General features: G+C 37.0%; 1 protein-coding gene across 1 annotated transcript; it reads right to left on the reverse strand.

The window, feature by feature from the left end:
• Window positions 1–674: 674 nt before the first annotated feature.
• On the reverse strand, window positions 675–8,699 carry Smp_168950 (hypothetical protein; the record flags this gene model as incomplete). Its single annotated transcript, XM_018792418.1, has 6 exons — window positions 675–798; window positions 3,009–3,096; window positions 4,040–4,640; window positions 6,033–6,112; window positions 6,565–7,198; window positions 8,235–8,699. The coding sequence occupies 6 exons, from the start codon at window positions 8,697–8,699 to the stop codon at window positions 675–677; spliced, it is 1,992 nt and encodes a 663-aa protein (XP_018644015.1).
• Window positions 8,700–27,014: the final 18,315 nt, after the last annotated feature.

The raw sequence follows: 27,014 nt of genomic DNA on the forward strand, positions 1-27,014 counted from the left end.
AACTTCTATTCAATGACGATTGGATAAAATGTTTTCCAGCGTTTTCAGGGCCCCTGTGAGCTTTTCTCGAGGAATAGTAACCAGAAAATAGAAAAGTGATCACTGAAAATTTTTATAATAGAGTACTAAGTTACAAACATTATGTAATGAAAAAATTACAACAAATGCACTGTTATATAAAAATCTAATTTGGAAAATCTTAGGTAAAAATTCGCAAATTACATGTTAAGAGAGCTATTAAAATATGAAATGATATAGGTAGTAATCACACATTTTTAAAAAAATAATTAGCTAAGGATGCTGAGTATTTAAAGCAAAAAGTTTGGAAAAATACAAACGTGTATTTCAAGATGACAGTCATTCGGCAAAATACAATTTAACGATCATTTCTATTTCATCTAACTAACAATTTGGGCAACAGTGTGAGTTCGTCGATAAAAAAATTTTATTCATCCAACAGGTGGGGTAATTAAATACCAGAATATCAGAACGTAGACATGCACAATCCAATGTAGGCCTAAATTCTATCTGGGAAATGTTTCCTATCAAGCTAGACATGAGTATCAGTTTATGACGAAAGCGTTTAAATCAACAATTAAAGACTTATATCAACAAAATTTAATTCAATCCAAGTTTAATCTGGAATGTTTCCTAAATATCAATCAAATTAAAAATCATAGTAATTGTATGTATAAAACAAAGTAACATACAGACAAATGACTGCCACTTTCCGATGTATTTGTCCCATAACCAGACGAAGGTAATGAGGCTAATGACCAACGACGACGATCTAGAGTACTAAAAGAAAAGAATAAGGATGCCAAATAAAATGTGACTACTTTTAATTATCTTTCAGTAAGTATATCTAGAAGGACTTCGAAAAACGGTTATATTTTCAAAAACTTATAATTCAGGCATTTAGTTTTTGCAACGGAACATTTATAAAGTACGAACATTTCCTCATAGGTACGTCAAATACAAAAAAGTTAAATGGTCCCTCTGTAAACTTATGGCCTCTAGAATTTTATTTGTATGGGATCCTTCACATCTGTATACGTAGCACGACAAATATTACTGTCAGGTTGGCAATCAATTAGAAGGTTGGAAAATCCTGGTTCTATATCAGTGACGTACATGGGATTCAGAGTCGGGAAGGAACAAACGACGCACAAACCTTTTAGATTAGACACTCAAGTCATAGGCTCCGGGAGCGATACTATCTGTAGACCACCTACTTAGTTTAGGTTGCCTGGTAGTATCCCAGACCGTGAGCAACTATGATAGTTGATAATTGTGAAGAAAGTGACATACTTAGTCTGATTCACCACCAGTTCATACGGTAATAACTCTCTATTTAATTTAAACGTATTTGTTTTATATTGCCTCATTTTTCTAATCTGCATCGTATTTATACTGTGCTCATATTTATCCTACAACTCATTCACCAGGTAATATCTGTTGGAAATTCTGTTTAGTTAAGACAGTCTCAAGTCGCTGAATAACTAGATTTAAGAATGCTTTCATAGAATGAGAAATCTGAGTCAGCTTTCCTGAAGCCAAATGTGCTACTTAACCTGGCCTTCCTCAAAAATAAACAGGTTTGGCTAAGTTTTTGCAAAGCTCTGATATCGAAACTTGCAGTACCTCCGAGACCTGCATTCAAGACTTTAGCACTACGAATCCGCTTATCTGTAGATGAAGAAAGTTTGTTTCACGTGGGTTTATGCAGAAGCTCTGTGAAAACCATGTCAGAGTGACTAAAGTTGGTGTAGCACTGAGTCCTAGAGCAGAGGTGACCCTAATCGATTGGAAGGAAGAAGAAACTGATATGGGAAGCAATGTCTCTTCATAATCTCTGCCTATGCATATAACTAAATCTCCTCATTGTCCCGGTCCAGAAGTGAGGTTACGCAGGGCTGCCCAATCTCACCACACTTTTTCAACTTACCACCCACCGCATACTGGAAACAGCTCTGAAGGGAGCACGTGGGGTGGTGTAGATTTATTGCCTGGAAAAAATTTCGATCTCGAGTATCCGGATGACATCGCCTTGCTGTGTAGTGATAAAAAGGGTACACAAATAGTATCAAATCAGTTGAAGGTCAGCGTCCGTAGGCATGGAATTTACTTCACACATAAATACAGAGTACTTCTGCAAGATTCCCAACAGTATGTGCATGCAGTCACTCTTGTGAAAATCCGTTATAACTAATCGAAAGCTTTGTATGCCTGGGTAATTTTGTGAGCACTGGAGGTAGTGTGACAGATGGAATAAATCTACGTATAATGAAAATCAGAACAACTTATGCCAATCCGAGTCAACTTTGGATTCACCGTGATGTTGGTCTAGCTGTAAGAGATCGGAGTTACAACGAGTCGGTGGGGGCAGTTTTTCTCTGTTTGTGAAAATTGACCCCACTGAGTTAAACGTGTTCGGCGACTGTGCTCGACCATTTTTACGTTCGAAGGATCACTGACACCCAGTAACGACACCATATCAGTGATTCCGACGTTCGCCAATATGTTCGGTTACATTGACTGGTATGGTAAGCCAATCAGAAGTAGCCAAATGAAGTCAATCGACGGCAATCAGAAGTGACCTATAGGACAAGTGAATATTACTGGCTAAGAAATGGATTGATTTTCAAAGGGGTAGAGTTGTATACATAGACATGAGTATGTGTATTTTGTCCGGCAGCCCAATACTCTTTCATGTCCACTATTGTGTTCTCGCTCAAGTTGTCATATGGGGAGTGAGCGCGTAGCACGTTGTGCATCATTATCAGATTTTTGGACACCGCACATCATAAGTGACGATAATTGAGTAAAACACCCCTTTAGAACACTGATATCGGTGTCTTGGGTATGCATCTTGAATATTATCTAGACGGCTCCCACAGCGTCCACTAATTACCGACACCTGGAAGGAAGAAAGGTGCTGAATTAAGAAAATGTCTAAGGAACATGTTTTATAACTTATACAATTATTGGGCATTGACTAAACTCACTGTTTTCTCCCCAAATGCAAGCGTGGGATGAAACTCCGTTTCTCATTAAACAAAGATGCATCACACGACCCTTGAAGGGGAATAGTATCTGAAATTTGAAACAGTGAAATTCAATTTATTACAGTAAGATATCATGAGGGCATCTTTTACCTTTAGCTGGTGGCAGATTTGAACAAATTAACTGTCAAGAGTAGAGAAATGAATCAGTCAAGACTGAAATGAGTTTTGGTTTAATGGTGAGATTGATAATATCGTAGTGGTAAGTCAATCGAGCATTTGACTCGAGAATATTATTAGTGACACGATAGTAATTATTCAGTGTGCTAGCTTCAAAAGTAAATAACTTAGATGCTTACTTCATTGAATCATTTTATGTTGTATCTTTACGTGTACTGCTGAAGGTAGTGATAACACATTTAGGAATATTTTAATCATTTTCAAAATTGATCAAGGATTTTATAATTTCGTATATTGTCTTTGCAGATTGACTATTTTTAATCTTCAAAGAGTATACGCAATTCGGCTGGTCGTAACATAAAGAATATCACTTAACAGCCTAGAAAATGGTAAGCATCCTCAAACTAAGAGGAGAAATGACGCAAACAACATCCTTTTTGAAGTAAACTCGTGAGATACTTAATATTTAATTAGTTATAGAGTTATACATCAGCTCCAATCAACAGTTCTGAAATCCTGGAGTCAAAATCTGAGAAAACAAACAAAAATTTAACCACTAAAATCCAAATCTCTGTTTTTAAATATAAAACTGAAAGGTGTTAACATATTAGAGTAAAGTCATAACACTACAAACTATTTCAGAATTAATTAACTAAAAATTATAATAAATAAGCTTTTTTGAATCATGTTGCTCTAACTCACTAACTGAATGGACAAAAGATAAACATACAACTAACTAAAATGACTATCACAATATTTTTATGAATTTATGATATCAAAAGTATTTGGTAGAGTCCGATAGCCAGAAATAACCGTATAAATATGATGCGATTAAGTAAACAAAAGCTACTAACCGATATTTTTACTTGCAAAGGCTTTGCAGTTTGCTTGGGGTTTTTTTAGCTGTGGTGTAGTTTTGTCTTGTGGTTTACTAATACTTTGGTGAGTACATGGCATTCCTGTTTTTGAATTTTCACCAGAGAGATCAGAAGATCTAGTTAATTGTGGTGGCTCATATGCAACAACACTGTTTTTTGGTGATAAAAAGTACGGTATATCACTATGAGCAAGAGAAGCAGTAGAAAAAACTGGACTATCAGGTTCATTGGAAGGAGCAGGACTGGACATGCTTCGATCGGCCATGCAACCACTACTACCACTGAGGCTGTCCAAACCGCTTACTAACATACTCCGACGCTGAGTATGAAAAGGAAGTGATGTAAGTGTTTGGGTATTTTCATCAATGTTCTTAAGTGCTCCTGAGGTGGATCCGAGTAGTGATTGATTGGTAGAAACTTTAGACTGTCTAACAATCGCTTCATACTTCGGGCTATTAGGAGCCTTTGAACAGATGAATGATTCAGGGCTTTTTAAACTTGAAGGTGGAGTATAAGCTGACGAGACATTTTGATATGAGTTTCTACAGTGTACGAATTGATTATAATTGGGATCACGCTAAAAAACATAAATAAAAAATTTCATATATTCTAATCCTTTGATAAATTTTAATAAATTTTGCTATTAATAGTATAACTAATGTGAATGTTACGCCACTGGCAGATGACGAGACACCTTAAAATATGGTGAATTCATGTTATTCCGCACACCTTGTTCTTGTCGCTTTATTTCTAAGTAAAAACCCAGAGAATTATAAAAAAAAAATGGAGGATAGCAGACAATAATTGTAGTTAATTATCATTGATGTTGAATAACGAGGTTACCTTCTACTATAATTGGAAAATAAGAAAATGGTTAATATTTATTCCACTCAGGGACTTGATATACTAGTTTGAACTAAGCTTAAGAAGAGTTAAACTATTTTTACGAGGTTGACATCATGCCCGTTAACATGAGAAACATGATAAATTAGAACAACACATGTAAGCGAACAATATTGTTTTCGCTTACATGTATTGTTCTAATTTTCACAATGGGAACCGTTAATATTCTAAAACATGATAAAACTTACCTACAGTAAAACTGAGTTTACTTTAAATTGGTTCAACCTATTCCGTTACGAGTTTACTCCGTATATGCTTCTCTTTTCCAGCCCACTCAGCAGCTTATCTTGTTTAAAGTCTCAGGTTTTTGAACGACTGATTTTCTGTATGATCTTAGACTTATATGAAATAATTCAGTAGAAGCATTCAACTATTTGCTGAGCAGATTTTTTCATTGTACTCCCTTTGGCAGAAAAAAGTGGGAGTCACCCAAAGACGTTTCTATTAAAGTAATCCTCTTGACCCTATACTAAAACCTACCCTGTCTATTTAAGTGTACAGTCAGTCAGTCAGTCAGTCAGTCAGCTACAACGTAGGACCAGGCACATATATACATCAGTCCAAGTTTCCATACCTCGTTAGCACAAGATGAACACCGAATTCATAGAAGTACTTAATTTAGTGGTGATAATATATAAAAGAAAGGTTGCATGTAAGTATATAGTATAGGAGGAAAGACATATATGAAGCAATTTTAATCCCAAGGTTTAAAGGAAGATGGAGTGTATACACCTGCACCATTGTGATCGATTCTGAGCCATGTCACCTAGAGTCTCCAACCATTGGTTACGATGGTCACGCGGACCCCAACCGAGTAGTCTGCATCTACCAACATGCCTCATACTAGAAGTTAGTGACTTCAAGCTCTGATGCCACGTTGTGGTTTGGCCGCCCCTAACTTTCTTAGGGGAGGTCTACAAAGTTACTATTTATTTGGTCCACTACCTATGTTTGTAATACAACACTGTATCCTTAATGACAACCAATATCTATGAAGCAATCATACCACATTTACTTCAGTAAAATTAGTTTTCACATCATATCGATAAGTAATGAGAAAAATTACCTTATAGTACAGCAAGTTCGGTGCAGACTGACCAATAAAGCTACCTTTTATTCGTAGGAGAGTACTTGGAATGGAATGTCCTGGGGATAAAAATACACGTCAATTAGTAGGTATACTATGAAACAAAGAATAGATCTTATAATAAAAACCTTTAAAAGCTCCTTTCTGTATAACAGTATTTTTAGTAAATGTCATTTCATTTTATTTGTGTGGTGCATACATATCTGGTGCCCTCTTGTACCAATATTGGTGTTCAAATAAATAAATAAAAATGTAGAACATTGAAAGTAAATAAAAGACCTTTGGACTGCACCCAGTGTTAAGCACATACATAAGTTCTTTGAAGATAGCAGTACAACCCACGCACCAAGCTTCCTGTTAAATATCATAGTATGAGGTCGACAAATTATGTTTAAGCAGTAAATTAGTCCGAAAAACTACAACATTTCACAGACGAATTTTATTTGGAACATAACCCACCTTAAAAAGACGTGATTGAAATAGAAGGAGTAATATGTACAGTAAAACTAACCATCATAACTTGATAAGCGGCTTGAAAAGTATGGAGACAACTGTAATTCATTACTGACTTGTTGACAAATGGGAATTGAATATGATGCACTGGAAATTACAGAACATGGGTTTGTATTTGCTTGTTGTTTTTGTACTTTACAAGAAACTGGTAGAGTAGAATTTGCTATCGAGTGGTCTTTGAACTGATTATCACAAACACTTTGTGATTGTAAATCTTTCTCAAACTCCGAGGTTGTCAGGCCAGTATAGGTTGAACATGGTCCCGAAAAACTAATGGAATTTACATTACCATCTTCCTGTAGAGATAATGAGTGGCTATCAGTTAAAGCTGATGATATGGACAGGGAAGATGGGCGGTAGTTTGATTGGATTTGTGGTATATCACCTGAGCTAAGAGATGATGCCCGTTTTACAGTTTTAGGTTGTTCTGCATCCATTTTGATTACACTGCATTCACCAATAGACGTCTCTTCTCCCGCTGTTCCCCAACTCGTTGCATTAGACTTAGTTTTCGCGCAATCTGAATGGGGTTCTGAAGATGCACACGAAAATGAACCAAGAAGCGGACGAGAACGACGATGAGCACCTGTGGACGTTTGCCTAACCTGATCAGACTCACAGGTTTCGGAACACTGAAATAAAGGGAAAACACCAGTTCGTTCAAACTAAGGAATTACAACTGATGAGCTGAAAAAACTACCAACTTGAAAACAATACTTAAGCTAACAACATTTACAACAATATACACTGATCACAAGGCAACGGTAATATGTAGCTAAACATAAACAAATGACGCCAGAATTTTGAGATCACTACAAATTCGCCAACAGTGTGTCGAGAAGAACCCACCTACGAATTCTATAATGCATTTATATGGTACACAAGATATTAATAAACTCCCAATTAATGTGATAATTCCAACATGAAAAGACTAGTAGACGAAGCCCAGGTTCTTTAGCCTGTTTGAAATACACAAACCAGAAAAATGTACTGGATAAGCTGAAAACTCTTCCACTATTTAGAACACAATTTGCGAGAAGTAATGAAAAGGTTCAAACTTTAATTAAAAAATCGGAAAAGAAAGGGGTACAATACTCAATTGCACCCACGCCACCAACCCGAACTGACACCAGTTAACGAAGTACAGGACCCATGTCGTTTGGGAGGTTAAACATTTAAATGTCCACTAAGCATTGGTTATCCCGTAGAACAGTGTACTATGATATTGTATGAGACAGAACTAAACGAGACTGCACCCGGTGATAGTTAGCTTTGAAACAAGCCGCAGTTTGAATAAGCATCGATTAAATGGTATATAAGTTGGACAATAAGTTACCGGCAGGTAAAAGGAGGTTATTCACATAGTTTTTATTTAGTTACGGGAGCTAGGATACGGTACATATACTACTGAGCTATCTATTCAAACTGATGACGATTGGCATAGTATTTATAGGTTGAAAAACACAACCGGAAGACCTAAGTAAGTGTTGTCTTATGCTGCACATAGTCTTCTTAAGCACGTCTCCCATTGCATTTGGTTTTTTCACTTCTAATGATATCCTTCAGTGATGTGATTTCTGTAAAAATACTAGACAAACAATTAGATACAGCAATATCCAGCTGGTTTTGTAACATGCAAATATTAAAATGTATAACCTGCAGCCTTACTCGTCTAGGTTGACATTCCTCAGAACGTGAATGAGACTCTGTTGTATATCCACTGGACTCATAAGAATGTAGGTCTGAATAAAGGGAATTTATTTCGGATTCCCCGAGGCACCCAGTAAACACGGAACGGAGCTCTTCTAGTGTACATTTAAGTAGGTCTTCATAGGTGCAGTTATCCGGTAGTACATCTAAGGCTCGGTCAAGCTGAATATCTTGTAGAAAATGGATGAGTCGCAATCGATCGCTGGCAGCCCACCTATGTGAAGGGCTCTTTAAATCATGACTGGTGTGGATGCTGCTTCCTCTTCGTAATGAAAGGTTATGAATTGGCCGACCGAGTGGACATGACGCCACCGGTTTTGAAGGTGTGCTTGAGTGTAAAGTTGCTGATGCTTCAGAAAACCTTTGATTAGGACGTTCAGGTAAATTATGATCATCAGGCTTTGGTGAAAAATGATCAGACATTCCATGGAACAGACAGAAAACAACTCATGCACTCATAACTTCTAGAAGCTATGTGACCAAACAGCTGCTTTAGCATTTCATGTTATGCGCTTCAACTGTCTAATACTCAATACCAGTCTTTCAATTTGAGATGGAGGTTTGTCTTTCCAAAAGGGAAGACTACAAGCAAGTGTTAATTTCATCTATCTATCATGTTTTTTTCACAGGGAATCTTCTACTTAATGAATCAGAAAGGTTTACAAACACCACTCGTGTCATTAGTAGGTTGATTACTCAGTGGATAAACTTGAAGACCTCCCAGGAGATACAGAGAAGTGTACTAACCATATATTAGAATAGTTGCAAAACATGTGGACACAAAGTCCATTCACCTATCCTTTCTGTGTTTTGACATTCTCTGAATAAAGTAGCGCCAAAGATCTGACCACTTGGCCTCTCATCTTAATACCTAATACTTCGTCCTACTTCAACTGGGTAGATATGGGTTTTCAGAAGAAGGCTTTCAAACTGGTTCATATTATACTTTATCGATCACTGAGGAACTCCTCAACTCACTTGACAAGTTGTCAAGATATTTCTAGCTCCATCTTCAACCGCAGTTGATCAGACTGATATGTCCTGGTCTCCTACCACATGTAACTCATTGGTTTGGCCAAGTAAAGTAAATGTTTTTTGATGTGCTTCATTCTTATGTTTTTAGCAAGGGGAACATGCTTTGGATGATCAAATAGATCTTCCTTATTTTGAGTTCCATATGACCTCCGTGATGTGCAGATTAAGGGGGTGTTTAGTTGAGATAAACCTATGGAATTGCTTCCGTCTGGTTGTGTCGAAGCCCACATAAATATTTCAGTGCTTCCTCTCCGTATTCAGTAGATAAATTTCATAACTGATTCGCAGAGGACCACGATTACCTCGTTTTGGAACTAACCACTAAACGACTGGTCGTGCAAACAGTTTAATGAGTTGTAAGGGCAGTTAAATGTCACTGATCCCTAGATAAATCATCCGGTAGTTGGGTCACTGATTATCAAACGGATCATCGATCCCTGTCAAATTCAAGGGCAGCAAACGCGTATCATTTAATCGTGCGCCAAGGACTGGCGGTGGTGGTCTCAGTAGCATCTTCATGTTCATCCTTACTAATATATTTACGTAATCACGCCCTTTGTGTTATACAGCCTTTAAAGTAGTCATAGTACTTTAATACGTCGAAAGGGTGATTAACGTTAGATGCTGACCGCGAGGTGTTACTTCGAAGTTAGCTTGTTCATCATACTGTTCCCGTCTAACACAAATAGGCCCTCAAGCATTCGACATAGATCACCAACGTTGATGGTCTACAGAGCCTTCTGGTTTAGATTTCTCTGGTCCTAATAAATATCCCTTAATCAGCTGTGACTTTACAGCCCACTAAAACGCCTGATTAGTTCATCAACGTCATGTCACTATTCAAATGCTAGAATGGCTTGTTGAAAGGAAGGACCACTTTGCGAGTAAGTCTAAAGACAGTGAACGCGTTATCAATTTTAACAAGATCCAGGGAGATACTGTGTTCCTCTCCTCAAAAGAGGATAGTGAGTCAAGAATTGATGAGCGATACTGAGGGCCGAAAAATTTTTTAATTCCCTACGTGTTACGTAAGAGCTAAAAATAGTACTGATCCTAATAGGTTGAGGTCAAATAATTGAATTGACGATCTTCCTAAAAGTTTCCCTCAGGTACCAGATGACGCAAAGTCATCTGTAGTTGGTTTGACTAGCTGTATGAAAGACTTTTATACGAAAAAGCATCAGACAGTACTAAAGTTCAGATGACGATCTACAGGAACATGGTACGTATCAGTGAAGCTGGAGCCTTAATCTGACAGTTGGTTAGATAGTTGGATATTACTGCCAGTCACCCAAACCAGAGTTCTTTGAAATGCCACTCTGATAGCCCGGATGAAAGAAGAGTTTAGATGAAAGCTAGAATTTTGAGTTTATTAAGTATATGATATTGAGGACACACACACCTGCATTAATGTGATGGCCAGGCTATCGGGATTCTTTAGCAGAAAGTGGGAAAAAATGCAGTCTTACCACATAAATGATTTATTGGATGCAAAAAGAGGGGCGAAACAAACGAGACGAACCGACGTTCCATATAATTAATTAGCCCGTTTTTATTAGTAATCCTTAATCTTAACGACTTACGGCAATCAGTTCAATGTCTAGTGATCTATCCTGTAACACAGAGACTTTTCAAAGTGATGAGTGTTTACTGTTGTTAACTGCACTATCATTTTTACTTTTAACTAGGGAGCCTCAATTGACTTATTGTTATGTGGGAATAGATCACTGTTATCACCAAGTATATGGAGTATCAGATCATCAGGAATAGAAAGTGGGGTTTTACTACAAATTATAAAATCAGGCCCTTAGTAAAAGTGTGAAATCTCGAACTCAGGCTTGTAGTACGAGTTGTGGATAAAAGTTCCATAGCCGTGTGTCTGACATCACATCTGAAGGAAGTGAACGAAAGCGGAAGAAACGAGGCGTATAGCAGAGCAATCATCCAGAAGTGGCCGAAAAAGTACAGCCATTTGTAATGGAAAGGTCCATGGTTTTCTAAATCAGTTGATAAAATAAGATCTTATTGACAGGTTCAAAAAATAGATAGAAGGATATAGGAAGTTGGCGGGAAACCTGTGTGTTAATTTGGAAAGTGTGAAGCATGAACATAGTGTTTTCAGGCACAAGTCACCCTTCAATATTTCCGTGTCAGTTGTCACCCTCTAGGTAGTAGGTTGGCAGCCAAATCTTGCTCGCATTGTGACAACTTAGTAGGAAGTGATGACCAACTTGTGGTTTTAGATATAAATCAAGCACAGGAGAACTGTATTATCGTTTAGTTTTTCTCCCAAACAGTAATAGGGAGCCAGAAAAGGACAGAATTCTTTTTTCCATAGACATGGATATTCTGAAGTAATTTTCTAGTTAGAAATTCTACTCTCTATCCAGCTTGATTTTAGGTTCACTTAAATCGACGGTTTTATTAAATACTGTGTCGTGTTATGATCTCTCCCTTACTGTTGGAATACTGTTATCATTTGCCTTACGAATCAGACAATTCTTAGATACTGGAGTGCGGATGTGTAACTTGTCTTAGTATTGTAACAGAATCCAATTGGTTGGTCAGGAATCCGATCAGTACTCACCAATTAATAGTATGTGCGTACAATCAAACGAGTACTAGTTGTTCCACTTCGTTCCTTTCTTTATCTAACCCTAAAAGTCCAACTTCATAGTCGAATCAAATAGTTAAGGTTGACGGGCTGCGGGTTAAATGCCCATGTAATGTTTTCTCCTACAGTGCTATAAAGTGTTAATTCCTAGATAAAAGATGGTGAGCTATGAGGAAATGTGCAAATGAAAACATTGCCAAAGATCAGTAGGGACGGGTGTACAAGAATGTATCACTTGTAAGTTGATATTACGTCAATAACCACTACAGACTTTTAGTTTGTTGATAACTGTATAAAATCTAGAGGGACAGTATTCTTTTGCGTTTGGTCAATAAAGGTTCTTGGTCATAGTTCATATTCGTGTTGTCACTGTTTGCCAAGCGACTTTCAGTCCTCTCAAAAATATCGTCAAAAGTCTACCAGTGAGTAGCAAGTGTCAACATTACCTTTGATAGGCGTGCTTTTTTCGATTGTTTACGTAGTCAAAGAAAGAAATGATGAGTAATCCATGAGTGAACATAGCCCAATATGCTTTATTAACAGAGTAAACAGTCAAAGACCGGTTCATGTACCAGATAAAACAAAATTGGAACTACAACACTGTTTAAACTGACAGAATGTACCATGACAGCTTGTTTCGGAAAGTTTTCTTCTGTACTGTCGAAGCTTTTTCCTGACGAAGTCTCGGTGTTAAGTTGCTATCGACGAACCTAGGTGGATAACCGTTATGTTTTCTCTCTTTACCAATCTTCTACATTCTTACTCTATGGAATTCCGTAAAATTTAGTACAGTTAAACTCAACCCATCTAAGACTCGAGAGATATAGTTATATTTTTCACATTTACCTACTTAATGTTATTCGAACTACCGTTTAACATTCTCGATTGTCCGCTGGTACTATGTAACTGAGCTTGCTAAGGTATTATATTAGTTAAGGTAAAAAAGTATACTGGGGGTTGTTTTGGATTTATTTTAGTGACAAACATGGCGACTAAGATCTGAGCCAAGGCTTTTTTAGTTGGTCAAGTATATTTTGAGCATTTTAACTTAGGAACACGGATGTTATTTGCCAAGTTCACAAATGAGGTGACTGAGGGGATAGACAATGAGAAGCACGATTAGAATACTATAATTGCTCCGACCTCTGATTAAACAGTTGAGATGGAAACATTTTCTAATACGAATCAAATTTATTCATCCAACAAAAACGAAATAGACAAAATACCTGTTGCGTCCGAATTCTTTTCTGGTCCATTCTTGATGGGCAGTCGTCTGGTACACTAGTAACTCATGTGCTGAAGATTTATCTGTGAATTGCGAGCAATAAACTCGAATACCCTGATCTTATAATTAATAAACATTTTATAGGGAAGGACCAATAACTGCCACGTGCGTGCGATCAAATATAGCCGGAATGCTCAAGGTCAGTAACGGTTGAAACAAAGCATGAGATTCGACCCTGTATATCTGATTAGGCTCAAACCACCCATACAAAACCAACAATAGACTCAAATATACCACGTCACCATTAGTCATCGTTGAAGGGGCTCGATGGAAGACTTGTGATGAATTTCGGGAAATGTAGTCGACGTGTTGAATCTGTTTGGTACTCCTGACTCATTTGCATAAAAAACTGACTGAAACCTAACTTACATTCCTTGACAGAGCTGCAGAAAATGGGGAGTTCCTTGGGTTACTGACCATAAATTGTCATGAAACCGTACATGGCGATTCAGTATTTATTATATGACTAGTAATTCCTTGATGACTTTGAGAAACGGTACATAAGACATTGAACTTTTTGTGTGTATAATTAAACCGATTCAGTTTTCAGCATGAGGTACTCCTATTGTTATGCCATTGAGGTCGGATTGCAAGACGCTTAGACTATGTGGTGACTATAGAATAACACTGAACTCCCATTTGTTGGGGCTAAAGTGCACGATGATGGAGGCTGAAGATATTTTAAATCGACTTCATGGTTCCAAACTTTTATCGAAAGTTAACTTAAAAGACGCTTATCCTCAAATTCCTTTGAATAAATTTTCATCCGTTCTAACGACAACCAAAATCCTCTTCGGCTTTTTCAAATACAACCTCCTTCTATTTGGTTTAAGCTGTTCTCCATCCATATTTCAGAAAGTGATGAATAAGGTAGCCAGTGATCTTGAAGGTGTTGAACTTCATCAAGATGATTTCATTGTTTATAGTTCTGATAAAGCGGTTTATGACCAGAGAAATATTTTTTTATTGCTCTGCCTAATTGGGAAGAATATTGCACTGAATCCAGATAAGTGTTCATTTTGTGTATCTAGTTCCGAATTTCTTGGACACCTAGTTGACGGTAATGGTTTTAGACCGGAGATCAAGCGACTAGCTCCATAGACAAATGCACCGTCTCCAAAAACTCTTACAGAACTACGTTCACTAGTGAGTGCTCTTCAATACTGTTCTCGTTTTATTCCTGGTTTTTCTTGTCGTGCAATCTCTACTGATGAGACGTCCAGATTTCACTGCAGAAAGTCGTCGATGCTTTGGATATGCATTTAATGCTATACGAAAAGATCGGAATGCTAATCTAAAATGTTGATTCTCTGGCTACTTTTCAAAGCGGATCCGTTATCCACTACTCCTGATGGTATTTTGTTTTTTAAATGATCGTGTTGTTATTCCTCCATTGCATAAGCCTGTCTTTGAAGATCATCATAGTGAATACTTGGGTGCTGAAAAAATGAAGTTCTTGACAAGGCTCACACGTTGGTGGCCAGAGATAAATGCCGATATATGATGTACAGCGAGCAATTGTGGAAAATGTCAAAAGTTGAAAAGCTAGCCTTCGAAGTGCACTTCATTAGCAATATTGTCCGAGGCCTGTCAGAGGATTCATGAAGACTATTGTGTCCATTTCTTAGAAAATACAATACAGTTGTAATCAATGGTTCCTTTTTGAAATGGCCTGAAGTTCTTTTCACAACTTTACCAAATTCTCAACTCACAATCCAAGCGTTAAGAAACGTTTTTAGTCGAGAAGGTGTTCCGATGGTGTTGACGATTGGTAATGGCTCGGGTGCAATCACTACCTGCAGACATATGTTGGCTGCTTCCAGGCACTATTGTTCCGGCGAGCGGGGAAAAACGTTTTCCAGTACATCGAAAACAGCAGTTAATTCTATCGTCACTTCAACATTTGGTGAATCGGAGAGGTCAGTAATACATTTTTACTGCAATATAGAGTTGCCAAACACCCTGTAACGAAATAGACTCAATCAAAGCTATTAAAAGGAAGGATTTTTTGTCCGAATATGAGGTGTTTGGAGTCTGCAGTAGTTACCCACTACCGTGGAAATGATCTTTGATCAGCAATGGGGATTGTAGTGAAGGATGTCGAGAAACCTACGGTTCGAATTCTGGATATCAGTGATTTCAGTACGCACAACTGACATGTTGGTCATATATAATTCCAGGAACAAGGTGAATCTGTTCCAATTTCAGTTGTTGATCCCAATACTCATGAGTATATTCTAGATCATACAAAGTATATATCCAATACACAGTCCGACAGACATACAATCAACTTAAGAAGACATTCAATTGACAACGAAATCTCAGATCCCAATTTCAGCTGTGGCGGCTGTGGTGTATGTATGAACTAATGATTCTTTTGTACTCGATGTGCACATGGTTTCGAATCCAAGATCCAACTTGGTTTTAATTGCATTATTTCTGGTACATCTAGTTTCTATAATAATTCTAATACTTTTAATCAGATCAATAGGTCAAATTGTTTTGGTGACCAGTCAATTATTCTAACTGGCATCAATGAATCAATAGTCTGAGCTTTTATCTTGTTGCACATATGCATCTTAGTACAGTGTAGGTCCTATAACTGTCACTGAAGTAACGCCCAGTTATACTACCTCTAGATTTCTTTTCTTCTTAGGTAATTAACTCGTAACTTGTAGTAAACATACTTTCACCCCATATTACAAAATGATTCTCGCAACCCTCATTCAATGCTCCACGTAGCAGGTTGTTTTGTTTTAAGTGATCGTCACCCAGAAGCTCAGAAGACAGATTTCTTTTTATCACAAATTCAAAATATCCTAAAATTTTGGCCCAGTTTATTCCACTTCGCATGAAAAACTCAAATTAATCGATTTCCTTCGTAATCAAGGGAAAGCCACTAGCGTTGGAGAGGACAGGAAGGTTGAATAACCGAATCTCATCTTTTTCATTCGGCTGAACAAGGGCGCAAAAACACAGGACACTTCTCATACCCTCAAACTATAACTGATGGTGTAATCCATAGCCTAGTTGTCAGACCCCTATTATCTAGTATGCACTTTTTAACATATACTGTTGCTCTAGGTATAGAGAAAGACTTTTATTTGCTGAGACGAAGTCAAAAATATGTTCCACACATATCGAAGTGGCAATATCAACAAGACAGCAAGTGATAACCTTAACAAACTACGCGAACACTGTTATAGATTATTTGTTTTCCTTTTATATCTGAACATCTAGCTCCATTGTGATAAGTCGAAGTATTTGAGTTATCATACGAACTAGGAGTACCAGAAATAATTCAATTAAAAGCAAATAGAAAAGAGTGAGTACAAACGAATGTATCGCATTTGGAATTCAATATCAACACCGAGTACAAAGGAATCATTAGTTCATAAAAAACACCACATCCATGCATCAAGTCCAGAATTTCTACAGTCTAAGAATGACATGAATAACCTGGAAGTTACTCTGTGACACCCTGAAAATCCCCTGAAAAATTGGAATATGACAATCTGATCTTAATAAGGCTGTTATTTGAAGATAAAGAGGAATAAAATACATACCTTACACATAAAACCTGGACAGCTTTTTTAGGAACTTACACATCCTATTTTTTGCCTGCAAAATTTGATGAAGTTTGAACTATAAAACATCAAATAAGCAAAGCGCTGGTAGCTGAAAAACAAACTACTAGTAAAAAGAAAAGAGTATTCTTAAAGGGTTAGAAACTTATTTAACCCACCAAACGGTTGGTCATTTTAAACAATTCAATTATTAATGAGCAGCCATGATGAGTTGACTTGGCAACTCCTCAAGTATACGGTTGAGTATAACAAACCGATGCAGTAAGTAGGAAACCATAAAATCGAAGGACCACACCGGGAAAATCAAAGGTATTCAATACATGTTTCCCTGTCTTTTCGAGTTGCTACGAAACCGTTTAGCCTGACAGGACATTGGCAACTGTTAACAGGGATCCATTCTAATGGTGTTTGTTCTGCCCTCATACTCAGTGCTATGCCTACACCTGTGTACGTTGTAGGCTTCTATTTATAGCTAGGAGTGAGTTTGCAGTAGACCTGGCACAGTATTTCACGCAGTAGAACTGCTGGTCATGGCGACGCTTGACGTAGGAAGTCAAAAGAGAAAATGTAGAGTTGAAGGTTGAGGTGGGCGGAAAATTAAGAATTGAAGAGGGAGAGTGACTATGAATTCAGTGATCTTGAGTGCTATTATAGGTATGAATGTGGTCATCACTTCCCGCTTACCCACACCGTGAAAGAGTCCTTCCAGAGGTACCTGAAAAGGAAATTGGCTTGGAGGTGTTCTTAGTGAGCTGAGAGTGTGACCGCAGTGCCCAAAAGACAACTGCTTGAAGGCGGTCACACAAGACCGTTTTGTGAGTAGTTTTCGTGTTAGCTCTGTAATTGTTTGGAACTTACCACCGGAGACGGAAATCCGTGGAATAAGGAGAGATGTACATTTTTAGTGTCAACCTTTTCTAGCTCCACCCTTCCTTTGTGTGAAGGTAGCATCTTCGTTATGCTGACTGTCTGAAGGAAAAACCTTGCAGGCATCAAATCTCTGTACAGTCACCAGTACGACTTCACCCTCGGACCTTGGGTTCTCTGCTTTTAGTTTTACCGCTCTTCAACCCACCTGTCTGGCATGGTAGGTCCTTTGAGAAACGATTATTTCAGCCAGTATTATCTTATCAATTCATCACGATAGGTAAGTTCATCGACGACTTCAGGGTAGCAGCAATGGTTGGATAAGGTCTATTATTATGGTGAGCTAATATCGAATTAAACCATAATTTTACACTTCATTTGAATTGACACACATACATTTTGCATTCTGCAAGTGATTCTAGAAGAGTAACATGGAGAGAAGTTATTGTTTGCTTACTGAATCAATTGTTCAGTCGGATTTCTACTGTGACATAAAAAATATATTATGATCTTTATGCACAATCATCATTGATTTGTTTGTTCACTGAGAGAAATTACAAACTGTTTGCATATTGCGTATTCACAGCCTTCGATCATCCATTTGCACCTCGTCGTTTGTTCCGCAATCCAAACAGTCTTTAACATACACCGTGCCTTCGATGTACTGAAACTCTTCACTCAATCTGATATTTGTGACAACTTCGAGGCCGAGTTTCGCTACACAACATTCACAAGCAATCTTGTAAGTGGCGTCTACTTCACTAGTAGTTCACCGTACAGTTAATTACAAATATACATACATCACGACTAAAATATGTAATGACCCATGCAGACAGTCTATTATTTACCTTTACTAGCCACTGTTTGTGTAGATCGATGTGTAAGTTGCTATTTTTGAGTGAATCCGTAACTATAATGGGTATTAAAATGCCTGTTAGCAGACGCCAATCCACTATTGTGCTCGTTCTTTGATGCTTTGTCATACTAAAAGCATCATTCAGAGAGCAGAGAAACTATAAGCCGGTAACTTATGTTTCATCTGTTAATTTATAGTGCCATCTGCAATATTTTGTGAGATAATTATCAGTTTCAAGTACCGACTACAGGGAGCCTAACACTTGAGAATTCTTTAGGGGCTCTCATACAATTCTTTTGATGTCAAGTTCATCTATTACCCAGCTTTAGTTTAGAATGCTACACTTGAAAACTGACATCTGCTTTCATACTTCTAACACTAATCAAACTAATCTTATTCATAGATAAATTATTTCTCCACTTCTAAGTAGTTTCCTGTTCTCACAATCAATTATCCTTTTACTGCCTTAAACTCTTTGGTATATAGTATCTAAAACACTACCAACTGATATACTTCGTAAATATATTAAGCAAGATCAGTTATCGCCTACATCCACGCCCGATGTTTGCTGGAAGTAGGTTCAAGAAAACTAAGAGCGATTAGTGAAAGATATAGCATCAGTTTGTGAAGTCACCAGTTGTTAGTTTAGACTGCTTTGGTATTTAAATATTATGTAATTGGAATCTGGGAGGAGGAACTACGGATTGGGGACGTTTAGAGATAAGGGTACCGTCAGTTCACCGTTTTTCTCCAAGATTTAGAACTTTAATGCTAATTATTTGTCAAATTTATTTTTCTGTTTTAGAAATGTGTTCTTCAGTTGGTAGTCTATCCCATCTACACTATTATTATTTCAAATTGACTGATGTTCATAACTTGATACTATATCACCTAGCAGAAACTGGATGGTGATCTAGGCTAACAGACATTTGTGTCGAGCTCTATGTTGATCATTGACTAACCTACTGACTGATTGCCCCCTTTGTTGATTTTGGTCTTTCAGCTTTGCGAAATTTGTACAGCATTTTGTAAGCCAGATCAATTCGTCGGTGATATGTTTCATGATATATGCAGAAGTATTGCCATGAAACTGACTGAATAAAATCAAAAGTAATGCAAAGTTGTGATAATTTGAAGTATTTGAATTATAGTACAAACTAGTAATCCCATCAATAACGTAATTTAATCAAGAAGTATTAGATGAACGCCAATGAATGTATTGTATTTGGAATTCAAAATCAAAACAGTCATCAATACAAAGAAATCATTGGTTCATAAAAACACCACAAAAGTCAACTAAAGTAAGCCTGAATCTATTGAGTTAATCTGTCGCTGGAAACAGTGATAATGGTTCAGAGTAAATAAAGTTGATGAGACAACAAGTTTCTCTTCAAATCTCTGATTTGTGACCAAAAAATTGTTTTCTTGTTCTCAAAAATGGTATTTCGTAGTTAAGAGTCTTCATTGAACTTAACCATGTAATAAGAATTAGGTAAGTTTGTGGGGTTGTGGTAAAATGTCTTTGAGATATTTCCTATACTTTGTAAGTCATCTGTTCTGATAACTGATATTACACTAATTCTATAACTGTGTATAAATGTAAGAACGCTATACTAAGTGAGGAACACGGTTTATTTTCGCATAACACAGATCACAACAAGATCACCAAACGCATGAAGCAAATATGGATACGAATGCAAATACGAATAAATGTGAATGCGAATGAAAAAAATTGGATATATATATATTCAAGTGAGACATAGTGAATTTTAAGTACTTAACATTTGAGAGATGCAAGAGCAGTATAAGTGTGGACTGTAACACATAATCGAACAAACACGACGATACAAACCTGGGAATAATAACATAAAGATACAGGCAAATTGTTACGGACGAAAATGATACTAAATACTAAGTAAGTTAATTAAAGAGCTTAATGAATATAACCAGATACAAACTGAAGTGTAGATTAGGGTTCTATAAGAAAAAATCTGTTAACCAGAAATAATGGAATTCGGTATCGTCAGAGGTTCAATTCATACAAGTATAGAAGTCAAGGAGAACACAGTGAGCACTACGGGAAGTATTGTATTTGGAATCCATGGGAGACACGTAATAATGTACATAAGAAATCGTCGCTTAGTACGAACATCACAGAAACATCTATATCAGTAGGTGGTAACAAAGAAAACTAAAAGTGCAAGTGTTGAGATTTTTGATGGTCAGCTAGTAAGGTATTGAAAATAGCCTGTTAAACATTTAGAAGACAAATATTTTCAAAATAATACCGAAAAACACCAAACAAAGTATTACAAATGGATATATGTTAGCAACTATAGAACATTTTTATGATAATGGTTGGTGTTTATTACTTTAATATAATACTACAGCAAAGGAAGAAGATTTAGGACCAACAGAAAGTTGCAGTTTTTTCGTAAATTTACCTTCAAAAACAAAATAGCTCACAATGTAAGCAAAATTTCTGATGTCTCTTACGTTTCAGACTAGTCAACAGTGTAAAACTTATCTACGTATAATGTTAAAAAGTATTTTTTATGTTTACTTTTCTCATATAGTATCAGTTGGAGATAAAAAAAAACAAGTTAAAAAGGATGAGGCAGTCATGAATTTCTAGTTATTTGCTATTTATGAAACAATGAATAAGAATGAATAAATGTATCAAGCCATTTATACTTTCAAACATATAGGTAATGATGTCATCTGCGGTGACAAACAGTTTTGATGGGTAGTTAGTATAAGCAAGATGAGGATAAGAACTTGAACAACAATGAGTTCATTTAAGTGTAATACGCTGTTATATCCTTAGCCATACGATATCGCGAAATACAATTTCCAATTTAGACACACTGACTTATATGGCCAAACTAATAACGCATACATCAGTACCGAAAGCTTAGAGTTCTGATTAGTCCCTTTTTCAGCCTAGCCCTGTCTGTTAAGACCAGAACGTCAATATCAGCCTCCAAGATACGAATGATACATTGCAAACATACTGGGTTTATAAACAAATAAATCACACTACATCACACCATAAAATAGAAAATAACATTTGTACAAAATCAAGACAAAAGTTGCTGTGATTGTGAAAAACTGTTATTAATAAATTGGGAATGCCTCAAGAACAGTAAATAGTACGATAATAGTGTTGGGGATGTCAAGTCCCCAGAACTTACTTGATAAGTGACTTAATTTCGTAATTTTATCTTGAAAATTTGAACTTGGCTGTTTCCGCGCCAAAAGCGCTCTTTTAACCTTCACGTCATTTTTCCCACTTGTAAACTATCTTAAACGTTATTGGTCCACTGTTTCTTTGAGTGTGCTATTTTGTAATGATGCCCAAGGACAATTTGTTGCTGTATATATACGTTTGACTTTTTTCCCCTATGATTGCTGTGCTTCTGGCTGCTACGAAATATATTTCCCCCACCTCCAACTTGGTCTTCTTATTCTAGTTAGCTGGATCTGGGTCGCGTCAGAATAGCTAGCTTATCGGTCTCTGCTCACAAGTGTTTGTTCCGTTTGCTAACTAGTGAATTCGAAACGCTTTAGATATAACAAATAGTCAATCGGTTAAATAAAAGCTTCAAATGAAGGGAATATGAATATACATATGATATAGTTACTTAACATTCATACAATAGGAAAATGCGTATAATAATAGTCCATGAGTAAGTTCTAATGGTTACCATTCATTTATTCTCGTCCGCTTATAACAACTGGGTTGAGTCCTGATGTGAACGTCAACTCTCGAATCCAGATACATCTAGTTGACGAGTTTCAGAAGGACGAAAATGACGCTCTGGATTCCACTGATAGCTACATCCCATCTATTCTACATAAATTTGCTTTAAGCATTATTAGTAAATGTGTTGAATAGAAAGGGAACACTGTTAAAATAAGTTTCCATCTAAATGAGTCACTTACGCCACACAATAAAACCCATGCTGAAAGCATCCTTATAAGTAGAAAATAAGTTCTCATTTTATTAAACTGAAGTTGGTAAATTTATATTTTAAGTCCAATTAATGATACGGAATAGTTTTTTATTTGATTAAAAAACAGTTTCATGATTAACTTTTTATACAGTCGATTGATTTCGCATTTTTGTCTACTTGTAACAACTTAAAGATCTCATAAATACTGAAATATATTGAAGGGGCGATACTAAATCTGTGGCATTATCTACGGAAATGGTCATCAAGTATCAATGTGGTATGGTAAAATTCAAGCTTTGAAGGTGAAGAGTAACAGATTTAACACACTGTATTTTAAACAAGTTGAACTTTTATGAACCTTGTGTAGCAGCACATGAATTATCCAGGTGATATATTCAATTGTATTTGAAACATTACTAATTTATTAGTCATGAATGGGATAGGTTTGTTAGTGTTTCTTCTGGATCAATCATGTAAACTGGAGGAGAAAAGGCTTTAAGTTAACCAACAGCCACCTTGATGAAAAATTACTTTTTTAAAAGCTTAACTAATGAATTTTGACCAAAAATTTAAGGATCACGGTAAACAACAACCGTTTGAAATTAATTTCCTATGAAATCACTATCCTACTCTAAGTAGTACAGTTTACTGTGATAAAATTTATCTTCAATTTGTTAATTAAGATCTAATTTATTATATCACTGAATAAATATTAAAAATCATTGAAATGTTTACTGAAATAAATTTTGTGATACCTTTTTTACGATACTGATTTTAAAATCTAAACAACAGATTTATCTGACCATAATGAAAATTTTCAGTCACCAAGTCTTCCTACTCCACAAGGGCGAAATACACCAATTAATCATGAATTACCTCCTGTGATAAACATACACCAAGAGCCTCGACAACAACAGTTACAGAGAAATATCAGCAGACCTAGGTAAGATATGAAATTTAATACTTTCTTTCACTCAGAGCAATGACAGAAAATTGATTTAATGGGTATTTTAAATTGAACACAATTTATATCTCAACTGAATAGAAGTTGAAGATAAGAGAATACTGAGGAGTTACTTAATCCTAATTTGGGATTTCTCAATGGCAGTTTCTCTGATACGCTCCGTGGATGCGCACTGCCGAGGAGTCCCACAATATAACGAAACGGCCGTTCAGTGCTTCCAGGTTTCTACGGTGGTCTAGCTTCAATTGACACATGATTTCAACTATGTGAAATTATAAAAATCTCCACAAAACCCCGTTCTGATAAAACATCTTTATTGAAGGTATGAATAAAGACAATTTTAAAAGCGTTAAGTCAACTTGAAAATCAGAGTTAGGTTTACATAAGCTTAAATTAATAGATTTTAATTGTTATATTCAAAAGTATGAAGATATAAACTTTTCTCAAAATCTGTTAGTCAAAATTTTTATTCCTTATCGAATTTATAAGACGGGACTGTATTGCAATATTAGTTTAAGTTTGAATTAGTAAAAAGATATAGATGTATTACACTTATAGTATGCAAATACTGTTTGGTTTTGAATTAACTCCAAATAATCTTACAAACTTTATCAATTACGGAATGCCAAATCTTTGTTTATAATTATTTTATGAAGATATAATGGTACGACATGGACTGAGATAGAGAAATGAAAATGGAAAGAGATTTGCAAATCTATGTGCATTCAACAAATTGGTTATAGGCAGCACAATATTTCCACACAAACGCATACACAAAGCTACATGGATCTCGCCGGAACACACCATAGAGAACTAGGTAGATCATATTCGTATCAACAAAAAATTCCGAATGACAATGAAAGATGTGACAACAAGGAGAGGAGCTGACATAGCTTCAGATTACCACCTGATTGTGACCAAGATAAGAATGAAGGTGAAGAAACATTGGACAACTGGGGAAACAGCATTACAAAGATTCAATACAGTCTTCCTTCGAGATACTAACAAACTCAACCAATTCAAGATAACTCTCAAAAACAGGTTCCAAGCTCTGCAGGATCTACTGAAAGAAGAAACTGCGATGGAGGACAACAGGAAAGGGGTCAAAGAAGCACTAACTTCAACGTGTCAGGAGGTTCTTGGTCCTAAGAAGCATCATCACAAGGAATGGATCACTATGGGAACCCTGGACAAAATTCAAGAAAGGAAGAACAAGAAACTAGCAATTAACAACAGTTGAACACGAGCTGAGAAAGTCAAAACACAAGCAGACTACGCAGAAGCAAACAGGGAAGTGAAGAAAAGCATTAAAGACGACAAGCAGAAATACATGGGAGAACTAGCAACGGCGGCGGAAAAAGCTGCAAGAGAAGGGAATATGAGACAACAATATGATACAACGAAGAAATTGGCAGGGAGATATAGCAAACCGGAGAGACCAGTCAAGGACAAAGAAGGAAAGACAATCACTGAGATTCAAGAACAGGGGAAAAGATGAGCAGAATACTTCGAGGAACTGCTGAATAGACCAGCCCCATTGAATCCACCGAACATCGAAGCAGCACACACTGACCTTCCTATAGATGTCACTTCACCAACGATCGAAGAAGTCAAGATGGCCATCAGACAAATCAAAAGTGGGAAGGCGGCAGGACCTGACAATATACCAGCTGAAGCACTGAAGTCAGACATAGAAGTAACTGCAAACATGCTTCACCTTCTATTCAAGAAGATTTGGGAAGAGGAACAAGTGCTACTGACAGACTGAAAAGAAGGATATCTCATCAAGATACCAAAGAAAGGAGATCTGAGCAAATGTGAGAACTACACAGGCATCAGTTTGTTGTTAGTATCAGGAAAAGTTGCTGAGCCAGATGAAAGACGCAGTAGACGCCCAACTTCGAGATCGACAGGCTGGATTCCGTAAGGATCGGTCGTGCACAGACCAAATCGCGATACTACGGATCATCGTGGAACAATCAGTTAGGTCGAATTCGTCACTATACATCAACTTCATTGACTATGAGAAGGTGTTTGACTCTGTTTGCAGGAGAAAATTATGGAAACTTCTCCGACACTATGGAGTTCCTGAAAAGATTGTCAACATTATCCAGAACTCGTACGACGGACTTCAGTGCAAAGTGGTGCATGGAGGACAGCTGACAGATGCATTTCCAGTAAGGACCGGAGTCAGACAAGGCTGTCTACTCTGCCTCCTCCTCTTTCTTCTGATGATTGACTGGATTATGAAGAGCTCGACATGTAAGGGGAAACCCTGAATACAATGGACATCTCAGAATCAATTAGACGATTTGGACTTCGCAAATGACCTAGCCTTTCTATCCCATAAACACTAACATATGCAGGTCAAAACAAACAGTGTGGCAGTAGCCTCTGCATCAGTACACCTCAACATACACAAGGGAGAAAGCAAGATTCTCAAATACAGCACGGAGAACACCAACCCAGTCATACTTGATGGCGAAACTCTGGAAGATGTAGAAACATTCACGTACCTGGGAAGGAGGATCGGATGCAAATGTAATGGTGAGGATTAGCAAAGCAAGGACAGCATTCCTACAACTGAAGAACGAATAGAACTTAAAACAACTGTCAACCAATATCATAGTCAGAATCTTCATTGCGAACGTCAAGACAGTTAGTTCTATTGTAAGGAGCTGAAACGTGCAGAACTACTACATCCATCGTCAAGAAGGTACAAGTTTTTATAAATAGTTGTCTACGCAAAATACTCAATATTCACTGGCCGGATACCATCAGCAACTGTCTTTTGTCGGAGAGGACAAACCAGCTTCCAGCTGAAGAGGAAATTAGGAAAAGACGTTGGAAGTGGTTCGGACACACATTAAGGAAATCACCAAACTGCATCACCAGGCAAGCCCTAACTTGGTATGGTGAAAGAAAGCGGAAAAGAGGAAAGCCATAGAACATATTACGCCGGGAAATAGAAGCAGATATGAAAAGGATGAGTAACAACTAGGAAGAACTGCAGAGGATTGCTTGGGACAGAGTTAAATGGAGAATGCTGGTGGGCGGCCTATGCTCCTCCACGAGGGGTAATATGCATAAGTAAGTAAGTATATTCTTTTATTGTATCTCATTGGGATATAAAAGGAATAAACTTATCTTCTGATTACTTTTTTATCAGCTATTACAACCATCAGAGCTTTATTTTTAGTAAACGTAGGTGCACTAGTACATTGATCAATAAACTGACAAATTATCAGAAGGGGCATTTTTGTGTAATCTGTAGTAATTTAATAGTTGAGTTCATGGGTTAATTAAAGCTTGACCACCATAGAAAGCCTGGAAGGATTGGATGACCTTTCTGTCCTAGTATGGAACTCCTCAGCAGTACGCATCAACGACCCCGCTCGCGGGATTCGAACCCAGGATGACCGGTCTCGCCCTCGAACGCCAAACCTCTAGATCACTAAGTCGGCATCCGATAGTTTTAACGTCTTGCTTCAATCAATCCATGACGAATTGTTCACAAGCCAGTCATGTACAAAATTTTTGAATAAAATCCTAATAGTATGAAATTGCTGTCTTA

Source organism: Schistosoma mansoni (genome assembly GCF_000237925.1).
Source record: "Schistosoma mansoni, WGS project CABG00000000 data, supercontig 0297, strain Puerto Rico, whole genome shotgun sequence".
Taxonomy (NCBI): domain Eukaryota; kingdom Metazoa; phylum Platyhelminthes; class Trematoda; order Strigeidida; family Schistosomatidae; genus Schistosoma; species Schistosoma mansoni.